General features: G+C 37.2%; 1 protein-coding gene across 2 annotated transcripts; it reads right to left on the reverse strand.

Moving 5' to 3' along the window:
- Positions 1-133: 133 nt before the first annotated feature.
- LOC136268258 (uncharacterized) lies at positions 134-8,947 on the reverse strand. 2 transcript variants are annotated; one of them, XM_066063545.1, is made up of 20 exons: positions 8,698-8,947; positions 6,854-6,930; positions 6,593-6,681; positions 6,175-6,317; positions 5,060-5,161; positions 4,792-4,914; positions 4,175-4,275; positions 4,051-4,123; positions 3,949-4,002; positions 3,750-3,896; positions 3,477-3,713; positions 3,211-3,420; positions 2,854-3,054; positions 2,772-2,792; positions 2,431-2,594; positions 2,250-2,308; positions 2,075-2,201; positions 1,553-1,697; positions 1,134-1,299; positions 134-380 (listed from the first exon to the last, which is right to left on the reverse strand). In XM_066063545.1, the coding sequence occupies exons 1-20, from the start codon at positions 8,855-8,857 to the stop codon at positions 314-316; spliced, it is 2,466 nt and encodes an 821-aa protein (XP_065919617.1). In that variant the 5' UTR covers positions 8,858-8,947; the 3' UTR covers positions 134-313. The 2 variants fall into 2 exon arrangements, with proteins under 2 accessions (XP_065919617.1, XP_065919616.1); XM_066063544.1 differs by having other exon boundaries at positions 3,477-3,896.
- Positions 8,948-18,489: the final 9,542 nt, after the last annotated feature.

Here is an 18,489-nt window from a genome sequence, read left to right on the forward strand (position 1 = left end):
ATCATATGCTACAGAATTGGATGTGCCGGCATGCAAGATCCTTTTCACAATAACCCACTCACATTTTTAAAATTGCTCTCTACTTTTACTAATAAATTATAATTGTTTTATGTAGCTATGACGTTTACATCAATTTTCCAAAATCCAGCATCAAATAGTAGAAAACACAAGTATCAAACAAATTCATTTACATGGTGTTGACAAATAACACTACAAGCAGTGTCATACAGAAACAATTATTGTGCAATTGTACTTTCTTCAGTTTTCACTAGTTAATGATGTGTATGCATTCTATCGAAGATGGTGGAAACTTTCAGTCATCAAATTCTTGATTACTATGTGACATTATCTTGACTGTATCTCCACTAGCTTTCAAAAACCTACACAAATACACCAGTACGCAACAATGGGCTATATATCTGCTTAATGTGAAAACTTGTTATATATACTAATCACTGTTCCAATTGAATAATTACTTATCAATCCAGACTTTTGAAAAAGGAGTTCCATTATGAGACATAGCCAGCTACAGTACTAGTTCATGGTGGAGCTAAAAAGTTTCTGAAAATGTAATGTTTAAATTTACTACTGCTATAGACTGTCTGCTAGAAAATTTTGAGATTTTAGAAGTTCTTAAATGGCATTATAGAATGCTTTCAACCAACTGAATCATACATTGTTTGCTTTATTAGAGTAATACCTGACTGCTCTATTAGAGTATTTGGATCAAGCTGCAGCAGATTGCTAGTTGGAAACTCAAGCCTGTAGCCTCAGCTGTTATTGAGCTACGTTTGTCTGAAGGGATTAGTCAGTCAGTCAGTCAGTCAGTCGGTCAATCAGTCAGGTTGGTTGGTTGGTTGGTCGGTCAGTCAGTCAGAAAATTCCTTTAAAAAATTTGTACCAAAATTATTGCAAGCATTTCAGGTCATACTGAAGGTACTTTTGGGGTTAGTTATACCTTACCAATACTGCTAATGCATAATTGAGGCTGGTTTCTGGTCACTGTCTTAGATGAGAAAGTGCAATGCAAACCTCTAATGTACAGTACTATCATACTGTATTATGCATTTAATTTCAGACATGTGGCATCATTTGATGACACATAAATGAACGGCTGAGGTTACATCACTTACAAGCGTTTGGATCTCCTTCTGTAGTTCAACACAACTACTATCAACACAACAGTACCAATCAATACCAGTATTCCAACTGTTACACTGATACCAACAATGACTTTGGTGTGACCACTTTCTGAATCTGCTGAATCCTTATCATTAGTTGCAGAGTTATCAGTATCACCTGATGGTGTATAACAATGCATAAAAGCAATTTTGGTTTTGATTTAGCATTTACATGCAGGGTTTTATAGAGAAACTGTGCAATAAAATTTGAGCTGGAAAAAGAGGGAGAAAAGAGTAAGTACATGATCATGAGAGCAACATGCATCAGGTGATGTATTAAACAAGATGTGGGACAATCACCACTAAAAACTATGTGTGACAGAAAGAACAACTGTACATGCCGTACAGTTATTATTTACTGTTAAAAGTACCTGGACAACTGCTTGGATCAGGTAGACAGATGGGGCGGTTGGATATGATTGGTGTTGTTGGGTGGTAGCCTATGGTCTTTGCCTGTATGTTAAACTCTCCACCCCAGCCAAATAAGAAATGACGACACTCATCCAAAGAAAAATCCTACACAAACAAAAAGCAATTGTAGTATATGGTTTACAGTACACCATGCAATACATCTTTGTGTTGCGCTTATGGCTATTTCATTTCAGGCCAAATTAAAAAATCTTCAAAATAATTTCTAACCTGGCATAAAATCTAGGAAGGTGTCCATGGTTCACAAATAGTACGTGCATAAAGTTTAAAAAAAAAAATTATTAGTTACCATCCCACTAGGGGCCTGCTGAAAGCCTGATACCACTAAGTCAGAATCATGACATCAAAACTCTAAAAAAACACAGGTGACTTAATATTTAGACAGCTTGCAATCTAGACAAGTGCCAATAAGGAGCCACACAACCTGGGACCTACAGCATTTAGCCTATACAGTATACGCTTACTTGACCATCATCTGAAACAATTGGTCTCACAAACTTCATCTTCATAACACCATCTTTGTTTGTGGCTGACATTTTCGACAGTTGGGAATGGTCATCAATGGGTGGTGGAGATCGACCAGTTGCGTATCTAATGTATGTACTAACAATTAATATTAAAAGATTTTAATGCAAATACCTGTCAGTAACAAAGAAACCTGTATCATCTGATGCACCCACAATAACATCACTATCAGGCTATAAAATTAAACACATCATTAGTGTAAATAAGTTTGATTGTCTAGACTACTGCACAACTGTCAGGGTAACAGAACTGATGGAACATCAGTCAAGACTTATGATGTGTGCGCATTGCATACCATTATGTTGTTATCAGAAAATCCAATTCCTACCCAACCAGTTGTGCGGGCTTCAACAGCAAAGAAGACTTTGTGTACATCACCAAGAACCTTCCATGTAGCTTTGTAAAGGCAATTGGTACCATCGGGATTACACCCAGTACTCCATGTACCATTGCAGTTATCTGAATGATATAATAATAATGTACACGTACATAAAATAACAATGCATTGCTGTAGTAGTGAAGTGTATGTACACAGCTCAACACTCTATACTGTACAGCTTTCAGCCATTGCTACTCCAGGAATTTGTGAGCACCCAATGGAACAAACACATTCATGAACATGTGTGTTTAACTTACTTTGTGGTCCAGAATCACCTTCTAAAAGTAAATAAACAAAGCCGATTCATCTAAACATTTATAAAATATCTATGCAACTTACCAAAGAAGTTGATTCCTGTAACTCCTCTATTTCTAGTACCATGGTATTTCAGTTCATCTTCTTTGTAAAATCTGTCATTTCTAGCTGTACCAGCTTCTATGCCAGATCCAGGGTTGTGGAAGTAGTCAGGATAAACCTGACCAAATGACCATATCACATGTGTGAGCTCATTTCCAATGGAATGGTCAGCAGGATCATCACCTACACAGAGATCCCACAATTATATACATGTAGTAACTAGCCACTAGTACTATTAGGAGCCCATAAGTACAGCAATGTGCAAGGTTAGGTTCAACTAAAGAATCAGAACCTTGTGGTTCTTATGGAGGCTTCTGGTACGATTTAATATCAGCATACCAGCATCTAAACGTCTTCTGTACTTGATATAAGTCATGCCATCTTTTTCCATTCCTACTGCTGCAGTCAGGCTGTCTCTTCCACCATAGAAATCATCAGTTCTAGGAGTAGAACGATCTCTAGTGTAGTAGTCCAAGATTCTACTTTGTTTCCCTCTGGCAGCACCCACCACTATGTCCACGCAATCCATGGGGTGTAGGTTAGAGTTACCTGCAATGATATATCACAAAACTGTTTGACTGTTTTGCAAACTACTTATTTGGTACCTGGTTCTGGCTCAGGCTCAGGCTCTGGTTCAGGTTCAGGCTCAGCAGTTGAAGAAGGTTCTGATGTTGGCTCTGGCTCTGGTTCAGGAGTAGAACTTGGTTCAGGTTCTGGTTCAGGTTCTGGTTCAGGGGTAGAGCTTGGTTCAGGCTCTGGTTCAGGGGTAGAGCTTGGTTCAGGTTCTGGCTCAGGAGTGGAACTTGGTTCAGGTTCAGGTTCTGGTGTGGAACTTGGTTCGGGCTCTGGTTCTGGCTCTGGAGTTGAGCTCGGTTCAGGCTCTGGTTCTGGCTCTGGAGTTGAGCTCGGTTCAGGCTCTGGTTCTGGAGTGGAACTTGGCTCAGGTTCTGGCTCAGGTTCAGTAGTACCAGTTGGCTCTGGCTCTGGTTCAGCAGTTGATTGTGGAATTGCGTCTGATAATCGATCTGTGGTAATAATAACACCTAACAGATTAACTATACACAGTAACATGCTAACATGAATTTGGTGGAAAGAGTCCAGGTGAATCAGCTCGACAGTTTCCAGGAATTCCTACAAATTTAAAAACATAATAAATGTACAAATGGAACGGGAAACCACCTGCTGGTCTAACACCAAGTCCAACATAGCTAGTCCCATTAAGTTTTAATGCAACCTCCAACTCTCGTTGACCCTATGAATTTTCATGTCCCTTAACATAGCACACCACATTGTTAACACTTACATTTTCAGTAACAAGTTTGGCATACAGACTCAGCCTAGGTGAAAGCTGACGAGAAATGGTATAATCTTCTGGCCTTATTTCAGCATCTGTTAGCCGAGACCCTATAGGGTACAAGCTTGTCACCACTAAATAGTCAGTGCAGTGCACACAAAACAAATAATATATGACTGGATCTGCCAAAACCTGTATATAGGAGATATGTAGCGCAAACGAGTTAGTACCATAACTTCATAGATATTTCCCAACACTATAATCTGCATTCAGCACCAGTCTAATTTTGTCTGCAGCTGCTTTCCAGATCTGCCTTTAACATATATTAGGCAGTCACAAGAGATCACCACCTGATATACAGATTTAATCCCTATTTTATCCATATCATGTTTGTCCTTATACCTTGTTTCAACACCTTATATTGCAATGAGATTCAGTTTGTTACGTGAGAAGGTTCTTGCACATTGAAAGATAAGAAACAAATTAATCAAACAGTAAAACTTTGGTCACCCAATGACTGTTAGATTTTCCACTAGTAGTGAATAAATGATGCCTGAAAATCTATAGTCACATGTCATCTATTGTTATGTCCAGAGTACTTATATATGTGCACCGCATTTGCTTACGTTTGGAACAGTCTCTTCCAAACCAGCCAGCACTGCAGAAACATTGACGGGTAGGATAGTTGGTTGACTGAATATCGACACATCTACCATGATCATTACAATCAGTAGAATCATGGCAGTCATCTAAGAAATGTACACAGAAAGGCACAAATCATTAGTCTATGTGCAGCCTTTCATTATCACAGTGACACAATGTTATATAGCCATCATCACATGCTTGAAAATTTCATTTTGCTGCAAGACTTAAAAATAAAAATTAACACACTACCTTTATACTGGCAGACATTTCCACTGTACATCTGTTCACAAGTACACAATCCATTGGTGCATGTGCCATGACCAGAACAAATGTTGCCATTGCATGTATCATCTGAAAGCATAAAGGACTGTACACACTCAAACAATGTGTAATGCATTCAAACATTTACAAAATTACAAGGTAAAATTCAAGAAATCTTTTGTTGCTAAATCTCATAAATAAGAACAATACCACAAGTATAACCGTATGTAACTGGATCTACAAAAACCTGACATAATTGCACAAGCTTAATTTTACAGTATAAAACATTGTTTACAATGGGTAAAAAACACACGTGCGTTATTAAAAAAATCCCTAATTTTTAAGTGCTTTGTTTTCGTGAAGAAAGAAGCTAACAGTAAAAACCTGGATACCATCATATTTGCCTACTCAAGAGGAGTTTGTAAAACTTTTGTTTTGTTGCAGTAGACAAACAGGGACACAAGTTATATGGACATTTGTTTATGTCACACCGAAGAGATAGTGAACAATCAGTCTTTCTCCACTGATTTCATCTTTGCCTACGATGAATAAGGAAAAACTTACCCATCAGTGAATTTCTCTATTCACGGTGGTGCAAGTTATAACTCAGTATATCATTGCATTTGTAAGTTACAACTGTTTTAGTAAGAACCTGTAATTTACATGTTTGCTATACAAATAGATCTTCCTGTTGTTGCTACTTTGTAGGGCTGTAACTCCAATAGAGCATACACTTGAATAGTATAGATTATAAATATGTAATAATATAGAATTTGAAGAATGCACTGTTTTCGCAAATCCGGTCACATATTTCATCAAACACTCAATAATACTTCCAACATCAGAGGGATTATGTGAGCATCATATGTTACGTATATCCTATAAAATTAGTATCAATACAAATATACATGTTCAGGAACATCAGTATGAACATGCAATACATATTAGCTACAATAAGAATTTTGGTGAAAACATGCGTTTGTTTTGAGGATAAATAGGTGGATGGATGGAAGGATTTAATCCTGCCAATTCACTACCAAATTCATTAAACTTTCTAAATTATGTTACTAGGCAATGGTATAGTTTTAGGTGCTACTACTAACCTCCTTGAATAGAAATTTCAGCACAGCTCCAGAAGATGTACTGAGCTCTACCAGCTGACCATTCACTAGCTTGTCTCAATAATTGTAGTGTACAACGATCACAAGTGTACCCATCTGGTAATGTGATCTGTCGTGATGTTGCTCTGTAAACATATAGGATTTTTATTATATAAATCTAATGGTCTGCATATCAAAAATATTTGTAGATATGTACACTAGTGTAATTAATGAAGTAGGGATCCAAGTGATAAAAAGTAGAGAAACAATTAAGAGATATGAATGATGGTATTACAACATAGATAAATGAGAAACCTACATTGACACGTTATCACAATGTCAAAGTAGGGATTCTCTTCCACATAGCGTTGTTGTAATGCCATATACCTCTGTATCAAGCATGCATAAGATATACACTCACGTGCTATCATCTCCACCAACCCATTCTCCACCAGTTAGTTGATGTGCTAATGAACCATTTCTTTCCAGTATGTTCACTTGTATACCACCCTGTACACAGTATATATAAATAATTTATATGCGACAAAGCCATAAGCTATGTGCACACAAACAGTCGATCAATACAGCTATAGAGAAAATTATGTTTTACTATTTACAAGCTGTACAAAGCTATCAACATGACAATGACTACACACAGCTAGGACAATTATTGTCAACTTACTCTGTGAGGATAAGCCACATGGAAAGTGATGTTGATACTCCTACCAGCAGGCAGGGTGGTTACCATAGCATTATCATCTGTAAAAAATTACACAAAACTGAATTGTAAATGCATTCGAAATGTTCATTTTGTATACTCTGGTATACACACACTTTATATGCCATTATTAGGGCTGGGACGAATAGTTAAAACATTTGACTAATCGTTTGATTCCTTACCATTGGTAGTTTGAATGACTATTTGATCATTCATTTTTCTATTAGTAAGCTTCTGTTTCATTTATTTAACTGTTGAATTTATCCATCCATGAGGTTTTAAATCTTTGATAGTAATTCTCATTCTTACATTGGTTTGTTGCTTGAATTGATATAATGTTTAGAACACCAATTAAGAAATTATTCAGTCCTTTTGATTTATTACTTTTTATGAGGTTTTTGTTTAATTGTTAATGCTAAAGAATATTCAAAACTTTGTAAAGCATTCAGTTATTCAGAATCAATATTCATCCCAGTCCTATATATAGCCATTATTATAGTTGGTCAATTTTCTTAAATGTTTTCTTCTAATCTCATGGTATGTCATAATTATTGGTGGGGTTTGACAATTTTTTTATGCATGGACTTAAACTAAGGACTAAGGTTGAAATTACAGACTCCAAAAAACTTGCATGCACATTAGGGATAGCAATATTCTTACCGTACGTGGTTGTTGAATTAGGAAATCGAGTCTAAAAGTATACTTCTGTAAGCAACTTACTTCAAACTCTCCAAGCTTATTTGCTATATATATCAGTGGCTTTGTCTATATGCACTATGAAAACATGAGCTTAAAACATGATCAAATAGCATTTCAGAATACTAGTCAGTAATTTCAAGTTCTCCATGATAAGATTTCAATACTTTATTTTGAATAAAGGGTCTAATTATGACACTGGTTCATATCTACAGGGTTTGGCATATCAGTTTTCCTAGATATTCGTTCCACTGTTCAGTTGGTACTATACTATTATGACACTACCATGGTATATATCTTATGAGTATACTTGCAGAATTTCATCATTACCAAATTTTCAACCATTATGAAACAATCAAAATTAGTATTTATTTCTTTATCTGCTAGGCACTGGAGGATGAACAATGGAGGCAGAGTCTGTATGAGGTGTTTACCACTAGCCTAGGAGAACCTAAGCAAAAGCCTTTTGAGTAATTGGACATATACCTAGAAGGGCTGAAAAAAAAAGGCAACCCATCATGACTTGATCCGTAGGCCACACAGATTCCGGCCAAGCATCACACTTGGTGCCAACCAGGGAGGCCACATGCATAAGCAGGGAATGTTAATGTGTTTATTATCTATCAGTTAGGAAGGTCACTATCGTTTTCAATACTACCTTCTCTAATCACAAAGACTTCCGGTAGCTATATGTCCTGCACACCACAACCCGTACATGTATGATATGCTAAACTGTAGTGAATGGACAGCGGAAAGTCTGGCCATAGATTTTCGAGATAATCTAGTTTGGCATAACTGATTATTCTTTTCAGAGTTCTGTTAACAGGGAGGCAGCATCAGCCGAAGCTGTTCTTCAGCTACATCCTGTACACAACATGCAATAAACCGACACACATATACAGTAACTACTTTAATATGTGCTACTACACATAGATCCCCTGATCTGATTGTGATCACACAAGACCAAGGACTTATCTGTATTTGTTGTATGTACTTTTCTCATTTATGACTTGTCATCACCCCCCAAACGCAAAATAGCTATCCACCCAACACACACATGTCTTAGCTGACTATTTATCAATGCGGACACTACGAAGTGCTGTAGCTCTTACCGTTTGGAACTCCGCACGGTCCTCCTGTCCTAACGTTGTCTAGAAAGTCGTAGTCTGGAAGCCTTGCTGGTGGATAGGTAAGCGCAAAATGAGCGTTACCAAATCCGAGCGAAATTGTGACAATGATCAGTAGGATCATCGGTTGCTTGTGTACCAACATCGCGCTCAAGCCTCGCCACCACCCTCGCTCACAAACACGGTGATCACTACAAATTTTTGAGGGACTTAATTTTCGCGGAATTCGCGTTGCTTCTCTGCTGTCCGCGAAAATTTTATCCTGCGTTAAATAGATTCAACAATTCCTGGAATATGTCGGGAATCTGTGCGGTTGAGTTGTTAATCAATATCCATGCCCTTTTTGGTACACTGTACAAATGGGTAGCTAAGCCATTCAGTTGCAGTTAAACACATGCCCATTACTGGCATTAGCTAGCTAGCTAGCTATTGCAGGTTATTTTAAAATCTGCTGGTGTGTAGCTACTTTGCTTGGATGAAATGATTGTCATATAACAATCACATCACTAACAGGATATTAACAACTAACTCAACATATTTTCTGAAACAACATCAAATTTGTAGATCTACCAGTGCCACTTACCTGGGAGTAACAATAGATGAACACCTGAAATGGACAAACCATATCCAACATGTTACCTGTAAAGCAAACTCAGCCAATGCCTTTTTGCGACGTAATATTAGCTCCTGCACTCAACAAACTAAGAAGCTGTGTTATCTAGCAATGGTACATCCTATCTTAGAGTATGCATCAACTGTCTGGTCTCCATACACTAACAGTAGCATCTACAAGTTGAAATGGTCCAACGAAGAGCTGCAAGGTTTATTACAAACAATTATTCACCCTGGGCTAGTGTAACTGAGATACTAGATCACCTGAATCTACCAACTCTTGAACAGTGACGGAACAATTTGAAGCTAGTTATGATGTATAAATGGTGCATAGACAAGTTCACATCGATAATGGAACCTATTTAATCCCAACAGCAAGCCAAACACGAGGTCACGATCAACGATTTTTGCAGCCACACTCCAGAATTGATTCTTACCTTTACTCTTATTACCCCTCTACAATTAAATTATGGAATAACCTATCTAGCAGTACTGTGGAATCACCTACCTTAAGCACATTTAAACAATGTATTAATTATAGCTAAGTACAATCACTACAATTTATTCTTAATTTAATCTGTTGTACTATATACTCCATATGGAGGTTTCTGTACAGTAAACAAATAATAATAATAATAATAATAACATTATTGTGTGGTGGATTCACATGTCAAGACCTGGGAATTGGAAGGGGCTATACATAGTGGACAAATAGTTTGGTCACTTGTCCTACAGTTAGCTGTATACTAAGTAGGCTAACTACAGTTATAATCACAATGAATCATGCTAACAAGAGTTCATATAGCTACACATGCAACACACACACACACACACACACACACACACACACACACACACACACACACACACACACACACACACACACACACACACACACACACACACACACACACATACACACACAGATGTACACACACAGAGGGAGGCCGGGGTGTAATAGTTAAAACAAGTGGTAGGCCTATATTGTATGTACAGTATTCAAATTACTATGCAGCAATTCTAAACCCAATGCATGGTGTGCAAAGCACACTCAGCTTGTGTAGCATGCTCATGATATGGGGGTCTGGGGGCATGCTCAAAATTTTTGAAAATTTGATTGGAGTTGATTTTAGTTGTCCATCACACAGCTGTACATCAAGTCAACTAGATACAATATATAATTAAAAAAACAGACTACATCCATGGCAGTTTGTATAAGTGGAAAATAAGTAGATAGTAGATAATGGTTCAGCAGATGATTCTAGAGCTGATGTACAGGAAAGGAAATGCACAGAGTGGATCTTGTAGTATGGCTTTATAATAAAGTAGAATTTCATGGGGGTCTGGGGGTACACTCCCAGAAGCTGTAGGATTTTTGTCATGAAATCAGTAGCTGAAAAATGGAACCATAAGTGCTGGATTTGAAGGTTGGATAAAGGGTTTAAAAGTATTGTTCAAGCTTTGAAGCCCCCCTCCCCTACAGCCTGGGGGCTCAGGGCAAAGTGCCATATAGTTGTCCCCCCTCCCCCCTCGTGGCAACCCTATACGTATGACTCTGAAGTGTTTCATGTCATAATTAAGGACAGCCAATGCTCAGCATAAAAACTAGGATTTACAGGACCATGCCATAGGCACATTTAACCACCTAAATAAATTTAGTAAATAGAAAACACTTCTCAATTACATGCATATGTGGTGGCTGTTCTATTGACTGTTATATTAGAGTATCTTGATCTTGTGTGAAATATATTTTTTTGGTTTGAGGATGCTATGGTTACAGGTGGTGGGGAGTATGCACATTTCCCTTGTACCCCCATTTTTGAGTCCACCATTGAGTTGCTTTTGTTGAACTATGTAGGGTTAAGAGTCACAAGGGGGGGGGGGGGGGGGGGGAGGAGGGTGAACTTGCTCTCTGTTCATCCCCCTGGTACTGCCCTGAATTTACACTGTGGATAAATTAAATCAAGTCTGCATAAACAATAACCATTATAAACCTACAGAAAACATGTTGGGAGTAAGAAATTAGACTATTTAACATTCATGTACTTGCAAATACTAGTTCAGACAATACTATGCACATACTAATTAATGTTTAGTATGTATCACTGGAACATTATGATACTACCCTCTAAAACAGCAAATCCGTCAGTATCAGGGGCGGATCTAGGATTTATAAAAGGGGGGGCTAACTCAAGGTCCCAGCATGCTTTGCATGCTGGAACTAGGGGGGCCTGGGGGCATGCCCCCCCCAGGAAATTTTTGAAAAATATATGCTAAAATACTGCAATTTGGGGACATTTCCACATAAAATTCATAATATTTTCTGCCTGTAGATATATATACTGCATTTAGATTATAGGTATGACTCTCTGAAGCATTTTGCTAATGGAAAAGTTTGGGTAGGTACAGACAACCAAGTACATGATGCACCCCTCTCACAATTGCACAACAGTGAATAGGTGCATGTTAGAATAATAAAAAAGTAATCATTGATGGTAGGCAGTCTTCACCTTGCAGTGTAACATCAGGTGTACCACAAGGATCAGTGCTCGGTCCAGTGTTGTTTCTGATATATATAAATGATATTGTAACTAACATCCACAGTCAGTTGAGACTTTTTGCAGATGATTGTTTAGTTTATCGTCCTATCTACTCACCCGAAGATCATAAGATACTCCAAAGTGATCTTGACACATTATCATCATGGGCTGATATTTGGCAAATGGAATTTAATGTTTCAAAATGTTGCATCATGCAGATATCTACACTACATTCTGCTAGTGAGTTCTCCTATACAATGTACAAAATCCCCTTAGAAGTTGTTGAGAGACATCACTATTTGGGAGTACTTTTAGATAACAAGTTGTCATGGACCCCTCACATAAATTCAGTGTGCAATAAAGCTAATCGTCTACTGGGATTTTTGCGAAGAACTCTCCACCATTGTCCACCTCACTTAAAAGAACATGCATATAAACAGATTGTCTTGCCATCTATTGAATACTGCTCTTCTATCTGGGATCCACACCAACAATCACTCATTCACAAGTTAGAGATGATACAACATCGTGCTGCACGTTTCGTGTTAAATAGACCTTGGAGAAGGAATCATAGGGACAGTATAACTGAAATGTTAGTGGAATTAAAATGGCCAACACTGGAAGATCGTAGGAAACAGGCACGTCTGATGCTGTTGTTTAAGTTTGTAAACAAATTAATTTATGTTCCAAATCAGTATCTGCCAGTGTTATCTCCTGCAACAAGTACCAGGGCAAACCATCCCTTGAAGCTATTACAGTTGTATGCCAGAACAAATCGATATAGTAACTCTTTCTTACCAAGATCAATACCAGACTGGAACAATTTAGATATGGAAGATCTTGACAATATAGACTTACTTACTTTCAAAAACCATTTGCAAAATGCATAGACACTAAAATTTTGTTTTTGTACATTAGCGATTTACCCAATGGGTTTTGCTAATCAATAATAATAAATAAATAATAAATAAATAAATAAATAATGTTGAAAGTGGAAAATTTTGAAATTTGAACAATACAAGATTGAATCTGAGAGCATTTTCAATGGAAATTGTGTACCTGAATTGAGTATTGCCATACATATTAACGACACAAGTAGATGAATGAAGCCCTTTAAACAGACCAATACACTTTATTGTATGTATAGGTGCAGACAGATTTGGAAAAATTCCGTAACAGAATCAACACTATGATGTTTCCAGTGAATGTTCTATTAGAGTAGTTAGCTGACTGCTCTATTAGAGTATCTCGATCTTGTACACCTCCAATGCTGATCCGGGTCCTTGTTGCATAAACTTTAGCATAAATCCACTGATAATACCTTGGAAAGATGTTTATAAGGTGGTTTTATGAGTATTTGTATTATTAGTGATCATATAATTATGCTAAGACAAAATTTCATTATAATACTCAGCATATTGATCAAGTAAAACCTAAATATAAAGGGGGGGTCTTCAGCCCCCAAAGCCCCCCCTCCCCCCCCCCCTGGATCCGCCCCTGAGTATAGCTGTATTTGGTGCAAACCTTCATTATGTTGCTGCTACTATGAAACCTCCACCTACGTATATGACTCTAATCCAGAATATCTCTGTAATCTGACACTGTCTGTTGCACCAATAAGACATTGTCTATATGATATTACCTTGATAATCCAACATCCTCACTAACTTTTCTGTCTCAGTGAGCATCAGATTATAGAGGTTTCAGATTATAGAGGCTTCACTGTAGTTGTTCAGCATAAGCAACTCACTTCATCACCATAATGGGTAGTCATAATGCAATACACACATATAAAGGAAAATCCATTCTGCACAGCCAACTAAATGAGGTTGATACACAGCTACCAGTCATGGTATACAGGCTGATTTAAAATGAAAACACTTGTCTAAAAGTGGTGACTTGCGTATGTTGTAAAATGATTGTCTGGAATGCAGAAACTTAGTACAAATTATCTTAATTCTCATTTGCATTTAATATATACGTAGTTTACTGTGCAATGTCCAATAAGATACTTAGGAATTTTATTCTCAATAGTACAAATACCACAAGCCAAGCAAGCTTTGTGATATCTGTAAGTTCACCAGTATAAGTACTGATTAACATGCAGCAGCTCTTGTACTATACTACCAACCATGAAACCATTATTGACATGCACAACTAAGGGTGCATGTTTAGAATGTGGCAGTGAAAGTTTTTTTCCAAGTACCATTAGATTTTTTATGGAAAGATTATATATGTTGTCTAAAGGATATAAACCCAGCATCAGGAAGTTAATTTGAGTAAATAAAATACATCATCAATGCATGAAATAAAGATAAAAGGAAGTATGGAGGAAATTAAGGAAGTAGTATTTGATTTTTCGGTAAATTGTTCAGTATATAAACTCTTCTATATACTGAGCTATACTGCTAATGAAAGTATGTCATGCTATTATTTAATTGTTATTCAAATGAAATAGCTACATAATTTCTATTCTATTCTGTCACTGCAACTTGGTAGGCACTGATCAGTGGTAAGATCACAGCATATTATCATTTTTATGAAGACCATGTTTTATGAGCTGTATGCAGGCATGTAATATAAAAACCAAATAGTGTCTAAAATGATACAAAAGTTAGTGCCATTATGCACTAATATTGAAGAAGTCATTGTTCACTTGACTTGTATAGCTACCTTTATGTGTCACTATCATGGCATAATGAGATCTTACTCTTTTCTTAATCATTTCCAACAGTATTGGTGCAGCCACCAGGTTGTACAGTGGTATACTAAGTGACTTTCTCATGATACTCACACAAAAATTGATTACTTGTCTGGATGGTTGTCCACCAAAAATAAAATGTTGTGGGATCAATTTGGATTGTGTACCTCCTTAATCAAAACATTACCTGAGATGGACAGGCTGGACAGAGGAGAGATAAGTGCTGATTCTTTTTATTCTTTTTATTCTTATCCTCTTTACCAGTTAGGCACTGGAGGGCGTACACAGAAGGCAGAGCCTGTATGAGGTGTTTACCCATAGCCAAGGAGCCTGATAAGAAGTGTTCCATAGTAAATAGTGGATAGAAATAATGGATGTTGTGAAGAATCACAGATTGATTCATGCATTGTGTTAGCATCCACGAATAATATAACAGCATAAGGTAAACAATTGTAAAAATTAAAAATTAATCGAAGTTAAAAAGTGCATGAATAGTTTGTTAATGTTACCCCAAACCTATGCCCATTGGACTACTCTTATACTTATCACCAACTATTTGCTGATTGCAGCTATTATAACAAATTGAATTGTGCAAAACAAATTAAAGTGATGGTCAAGAAATAATAGCTATGCATATGCATTCTGGAATATTAATTTTTGCCATCTAAGTAAAGTACCTGCATCTTTAATTCACCTTTGGAAATCATCCTGTGGTATTGAAAATCAACCTTTCTGTCATCACACATGAAAGTATTCTAACAGGCCAAATGGTGCTTTACTGTCAGTGTAATAGCTAAATAACAGCATTATTGGAACTGTTATCCCACCAGGAAGGAGGATAGGCTAAATACTGTAAATGCAGAGAGAGACATAGCTGTACATTTATTAAAATACAGTGGAGGCTATCAGAGCTTCTAAAATATGAAAGTTTTCCCTGGGGGAAACCGAAAGCCCCCAGATTCCAAAGAATAACAACCATATTGTTGTATACTTACTGTGTAAATTTCACTGTCATAGTTGGTCTCACTATGTGAACTGCTCCACTGCACATGGGATGTAAGTAAAGAAAGTTCAAGATCCCAGCTGTTGTGGCTCCTTTAGCACATGCCTAGACTCTACATGTTGCTGGAGGATCAAGTTACCACTGGGTATGGGATTTTTTCTGCATTCAGTAATTAAGTTGCTTTTGTAAAAGTGACTGTTCTATTAGAGTAGTTGATTGTTTCATCAGAGTAGCTGACTGCTCTATCAGAGTATCTCGATCTCCTCTTGCAAGCATTGTCTGTGCGTGTGTTGGGGGGGAGGGGGAGGTGCTTAAGAGCAATTTTAGGGATTAGGGATTACAAATAGGGAAACGAGAGAATTACATCTGATTCAGCTGGCCTGCAGTTTAGGAAATGGGGGATGAAGAATTAATTGATAAGGGGTCATATTCAGGGCCGCCCACAGGGGGGCAACTGGGGAATTTTGCTTTGGACCCCAGCCTGAATGAAAGGGGGGGAGGGGGGGGGGGGGGGGGGGCATGAAGGGCCCTTTGAATATCTGTTTAAAAGATCGATATACTCTAATAGAGCAGTCACAGTATTCTCCAGAGGAGCAGTGTAGCAAACTTATAAAATAAGGAGATATGGTTGGTGAGGGGTACCTATTGTCATCGTCAGCATGCAATGACCTTTTTTTTGGTCTTCAACTTACAGCTTGGGTGAAGTTATGATTCAGAATGGAAACCTCCTTGCTCCTGGGGCCCCACTTTAACTCGTTGCCCTGAGCCCCTTTATTTCTCTGGGCGGCCCTGGTCATATTGCACATATGCCTGATCACAGAATTCTCAAACAGGTATTTTTGGATGGTTAAAACAACCTCGTACATGGGGGGGGGGGTCCAAAGAGGATGTAACAAGTGGTGTTGATGGTACAATGAAGCTGTGACATCTAGAGAAGGCTGGAAGAAGAGTAGCTGATGGAACCTCTAGTGGAAACTGAGATTTGTTGTTCAACTTGTTTAAGATATTTCAGAAGATAATTTGATAGAAAGTGACATAAATGAATTGATGAACCCAGTAAACCAGTCTACTTACAGAAGGGAGCAGTACCACAATGTGTGAACTTGTAACAAGTGGTTCAAGAGAAATTTAAAGGAGGCCTAGCAGTACACACATGCAGAATATAAAGTTTTCTAGTTGCCATTTTTATGGCTTGCTAAACCGTTTAATGACAGCAAGCAAGTGTGTGTGTGTGGGGGGGGAGGAGGGAATCATGGCTTCCATTGGCCTCCTTCTTTTTCACCACCTATGTTTCACCCTAAACTTAAGCACACTGACTTCTCACCAGATAAAGGCTTTATTGGAATCGCTCTCCTCAATATAAATAGCCATTTCCATGTGGCCATATAAGCAGGGTATATTACCATTTGTCATGTAGCAAAAAAGTATGGTACACAAAACATTTATAGTAGGCATGAGGCTGTTATGTGTGCAGTATGCTTTGAACTATGCTGCTTAATAGAAAAGCCAAGTATTGATAACCCATTTGATTAATTGCCACTAATATTAGTTGATTGCTACATTGTATATAACATTTTCATTGCATAAAGTTTAAGCTTTATTCCTGTAGATAATTCAATTTTCACAACATTGTTGTTTCAAGTATTTACTTGAATGCTTTATTACAGCAGTTCATCACTGTGTAAACGTTGTATTAGAAAATTACAGCTTTACTTTTAGTATCTTAAAAAAATGCGTAAAGTTACTTCTAAAGTTTTACAAATGCTACACATATAGTATTAATTATGCAAGCACAATTGCTACTTTGAAATAATTAAGAATAAATAAAACACTTTAATTAAGCAGTCAATTACTACAGGATGATGATCACTTTAATTTTGTACATTGTGCTGTGTATAACTATATCTGCTACAATTCAGCACTATGTAGCTAATGATCATTTTCTCTACCAGTATGGCTAATAATTGGCTATATAGTGATTTCAGGTATTTGAAATCACTTCAGCCTAGGCTATATACAATTCCTATAGTACATTAGTTATATCAGCCTGTAATCTCTTCCAAAGTTTTACCATTCATTATTCAACATTGTAAAAATGGTAAACAGTAGAAATTCAGCTCAATGTTTACTGTGTATGAGATAATTTAAGACGTTATTAATTGTGTTATGCACACTATTGCTAAATGAAGTTTCTAAACAATTATTGTTTGTCTTCTACAGTGCCATGGTGTGGAGCTTATTTGAGTTGCACTCTGTTACAAACCATAACATTATGGGGGAAGGATAAAATCCTGGAAAGTTGCTTGCTACAGAGAATTTTAGAAAAGTATATAGAGTATTGATAGGTAGGACAGTCATGGGTATGCTAATGATATAAACAAATCCATATCTGCCTGTGTGTTTGTCCTGTGTGTTAGAGCTAATGAATTTTCTTTCCAGCAGAGCTTCAATTCTTTACACGAGAATGTATAGGAACTGATGGTGTGTAACATGTATGATAGGGCACCTTGTTCACATCCTTTCACTCTACTTGAAGGATAGTATGATTGTATGCAAACGGTGTTGGTGTTTCAAACTTAATTTCCATGTTGTAGGAATTTTAATCACCACAATTGCAAGTCGAAGTGTATAACATACGCAATAGGGAAAAGTCTGCACTGTGGAGTAGGTACAAGTGCTATAGTCTCTTGTATATAGTATTTGTATAAATTAACCAATAATTATGACCATATATATTCTATCACAAAATCATCAACTAAATTTCCGTCACACTAAACTGTATGCTATAGTGATTCATAGCTTGGATTCAGTGTGTGTATGACTAAAAATAAAATTATCCATATATGGGTATATGTTGGTTACTGATAAATTGCAGTCAAATGTTTGGATTGTGAACCACAATTCCACAAAGGGAAAATGTT

Source organism: Dysidea avara, chromosome 10 (assembly GCF_963678975.1).
Source record: "Dysidea avara chromosome 10, odDysAvar1.4, whole genome shotgun sequence".
Lineage (NCBI taxonomy): Eukaryota > Metazoa > Porifera > Demospongiae > Dictyoceratida > Dysideidae > Dysidea > Dysidea avara.